Here is a 3,079-nt window from a genome sequence, read left to right as displayed (position 1 = left end):
CCGCCGCGCGCGCCTGGCGGGCAGCCGCCGCTGCAGCGGCGTGCGCGCGGCCCTCGCCTGTCGGTGGTCGGCTCCGGCCCTATGTGCGCCCCGGGGTAGTCGCGGCCCAGCAGGAACTGCGGGGTCAGGCAGAATGAGGGGTTTGTGAGGACGAATACCTAAGAGAAAGAGGAGGCACCCAGCTCAGTCTGAGTTGACATGTCATGGGCAACACCCGTGCTCACACACACTTGATCTCTCTCACACAGCAATAGGGCATGCGGACAGACAACAATACACGGACACAGCACACAGCAAACACGCATACACAACTTTGCACAAAAATGCACCAAAATATTGGATGAAGGATTTATGAGTACTGTACATAATCACATTTACAAACGACAAATGCAACAACACACTCACTGCGCCCCAGACCCCCACCTTGATGAACGTGGTCTTGCCGGTGCTGTACTGCCCCACCAGCAGCACAGACGGCTTCGCCTCAAAATCGCTCTCGTGCAGCAGGCTGCTGAAAAAGCTGCTGAACTTGAACGCCTCCTCCAAGGGTCGAACCTGCGCCGCGCAAAGCACGGGGCGACACGGGCGCGGCAGGAAGCGACAGGGGTCACAGGTCGGAATTGGTACAGCAGCACCCTGTGGGGGTTGCTTGGAGAACCGCACGTCCCGACAAGGCCCTGCGCCGCTTTTCCTGTATTTATATATATCCAAGCACTTGGCTGTACTAAATCAGGCGATTTGCATTTGTTAAGGTCCCTGGGCAGCGCGGGGCAGGTTTGCCGCCTCTGCCAATACAAAGAGCGTGCAGCAACACCACTGCAGCCCAGCCACTTTGTGCGGCCTGCCGGGCGCTGCGGCGCTGCGGGCGCTGCCACGCGGCGCCGCGTGCCTGGCGCTGCCACGTGCAATCGTGCACCCACGAATCCCCTTGTGCCGCGCGGGGCTGCATGAAACACATCCCCCACACCTTGTTGAAGTATATGCTCTTCAGGCCATCAACCACCGACGTCACCACGCGCCCGGGGATCTTCTTGGAAGCGCCCCCGGCCCCGCCCCGCCGCGGCGCCTGTCGAGTCTCAACCGGATCCGGGGGCCCCGGCGCCGACTGCGCGCGCCGAAGGCAAGGACAAAGATGAAGGTAATGCACCGTTGACACGACTTGGCGCTGTGCAGTGTGCGTTGCGGACGACGCTCCGGCGTCAAGTGCGGGCGCGCCCGTCCCCGCTGCACGGCCAGGCGCCACACGCATACATCAACTGTTGTGCCATATGGGCACGGCGCACCCTCCGCGGCGACGGCATCGGCGACGGGCCCGCGCCGCCACCGCTCCCGAGCGCGCTCCCGCCGCCGCCGTTTGCGCCGGCGAACGCCTCGGGGGGCGCGTCGAGGCCGGCCATTTGGGGCAGGGGGATGCCCTCGTTCATGGCATTCAGGTAGCTCTCTTTGGAGACCTGGTTGCCCTGGGGATGTCAAGTAATACAACAGGAAGGTGTGGGCAAAGATCAGGGGGTTGAGCGGGATTTTTATTCGAGAATCAAACTGATTGTGAATGTAACAGTGAAGGGGGATGCATGGAGGATGGGAGTGCTTGTAATCTTTGTTTTGCGAAGTCAGAAGGGAGAGGGGAGAGGGAAATGGGGTGGGAGGGTACGTAATGCGCAGCGAGTGGAGGAGAACAAAGTGCAATGGGCGAAGAACCAGGATTGAAAGGCTCTGCATGGGCGCGCATACGCGCACGCACACGTGTGCGTGCACACACACACACACACACACACACACACACACACAAACACACACAAACACACACACACACACACACACACACACACACACACAAAGCCACACGCACGAGTCCGTACGCACTTTCTTGCTTGGCGGGGCACGAACGCATGCCCTCCCACCAACCCCCACCCACCCACGCCTGCTGCTGACCTGCTGCGCTATCGAGATGAGATCCATGGCTTTGTGGAACGCCAGTCTGTCCAAGAACCCGGCCCTGCGAGATGTGAATACGTCGCAGAAGTGACGGCCGGCGCGGCTGCTGACACAACATGACATCATCAGCACCAGGCCGGGTGCCCTCAGGTGCTGTTAGCACACGCGACACGGGGCTGCGAGCAGCCCCGCGGCACCGCGTGGGGGCGCGCAGCGTGGTGCGGGGCAAGCGGCGAGCTGGCCATAGCCGCTGGCTGGCTGAGCGGCGCCTGCCGCGAAAGGCAGGCGCCAGCTGTGCTCAAACGTTTGATAGAAACTTGAGCGACAGGGATCGAGGCGGCCCCCACCTGGACGAGTTGGCCAGGTCCCACACTCGAGCCAGGACCTCCTTAGGCAGCCCAGATCGCTGGAAAAACCTGGAGTGGGAGTTTGGGGGGGGGGGGGGCGGCAGGGTCTGAAGAGCCCTGGCGATTACGAGGGGCAGATAGGGTGGATGGCGCGGCCCCGCAATAGCCGACTGCCCGGCGCCGCGCCCCTCGCTGCTCGGCATCCGTGCGTCTCGGCTGGCATTGATATTCCCGAATTGTGGCGGTGTAAGGGGGGAAGTGCTGGATACGGAGATGACAGACGAAACTTGCACATATTCACAAGGGTTTCGGGTGATTGTTTGGCTGCCTAGTCGATGGGAGCCGCTTCCTGGCCTGCCAGCAGCCCCAACAGCTTCTCGGCATGGGCTATGGTGAAAACGGGAACATGCAGAACAGTTCAGTGCAACATGACGAGGCGATGCAGCAGCCTGTTTGGATATAACGCAGCCACTCACACGACGGCATCCGACCCGGTGACACGCCCGTCCATGTCGGCATCTGCCACCTTGAACCACCTGCGTCCGGTTCGTGCAGCGGCGGCCGGGCGATTTCCCTCTGCACCTCCCCTCCGGGGGGCAAGCAACTCCTGCTGCATGCTTATCACACCGCTGCGCCGCTGCAATGCGGGCATGCTCAGCTCCTCCTGCCGCCGCGACGACCTCGGTTCTGTGAGGCATGATAGTGTGATAAGATTCGGCAGTGCTCCCCACTCGCTCGCCTGTCATATGTAGCCGCGTTAGCTATCGCGCCCATTGTCGCCTCGCGCCTCCTGTATA

The 3,079-nt window shown here is 61.9% G+C and overlaps 1 protein-coding gene across 1 annotated transcript in view; it reads right to left on the bottom strand.

Moving 5' to 3' along the window:
* MNEG_8899 (EH domain-containing protein 4) overlaps positions 1-2,793 on the bottom strand; it is a gene marked incomplete at both ends in the record, with an annotated part of 5,915 nt that extends 3,122 nt beyond the window's left edge. Inside the window, 6 exons of the mRNA XM_014042629.1 lie at positions 424-555; positions 968-1,105; positions 1,284-1,460; positions 1,933-1,996; positions 2,283-2,351; positions 2,759-2,793. Coding sequence (XP_013898083.1) covers positions 424-555; positions 968-1,105; positions 1,284-1,460; positions 1,933-1,996; positions 2,283-2,351; positions 2,759-2,793 — 615 coding nt within the window. The remainder of the gene's footprint in view (positions 1-423; positions 556-967; positions 1,106-1,283; positions 1,461-1,932; positions 1,997-2,282; positions 2,352-2,758) is intronic.
* Positions 2,794-3,079: the final 286 nt, after the last annotated feature.

Source organism: Monoraphidium neglectum (assembly GCF_000611645.1).
Source record: "Monoraphidium neglectum strain SAG 48.87 unplaced genomic scaffold scaffold01750, whole genome shotgun sequence".
Lineage (NCBI taxonomy): Eukaryota > Viridiplantae > Chlorophyta > Chlorophyceae > Sphaeropleales > Selenastraceae > Monoraphidium > Monoraphidium neglectum.
The sequence above is the reverse complement of the archived record's forward strand: the minus strand, read 5'-3'. Positions and strand labels throughout refer to the sequence as shown.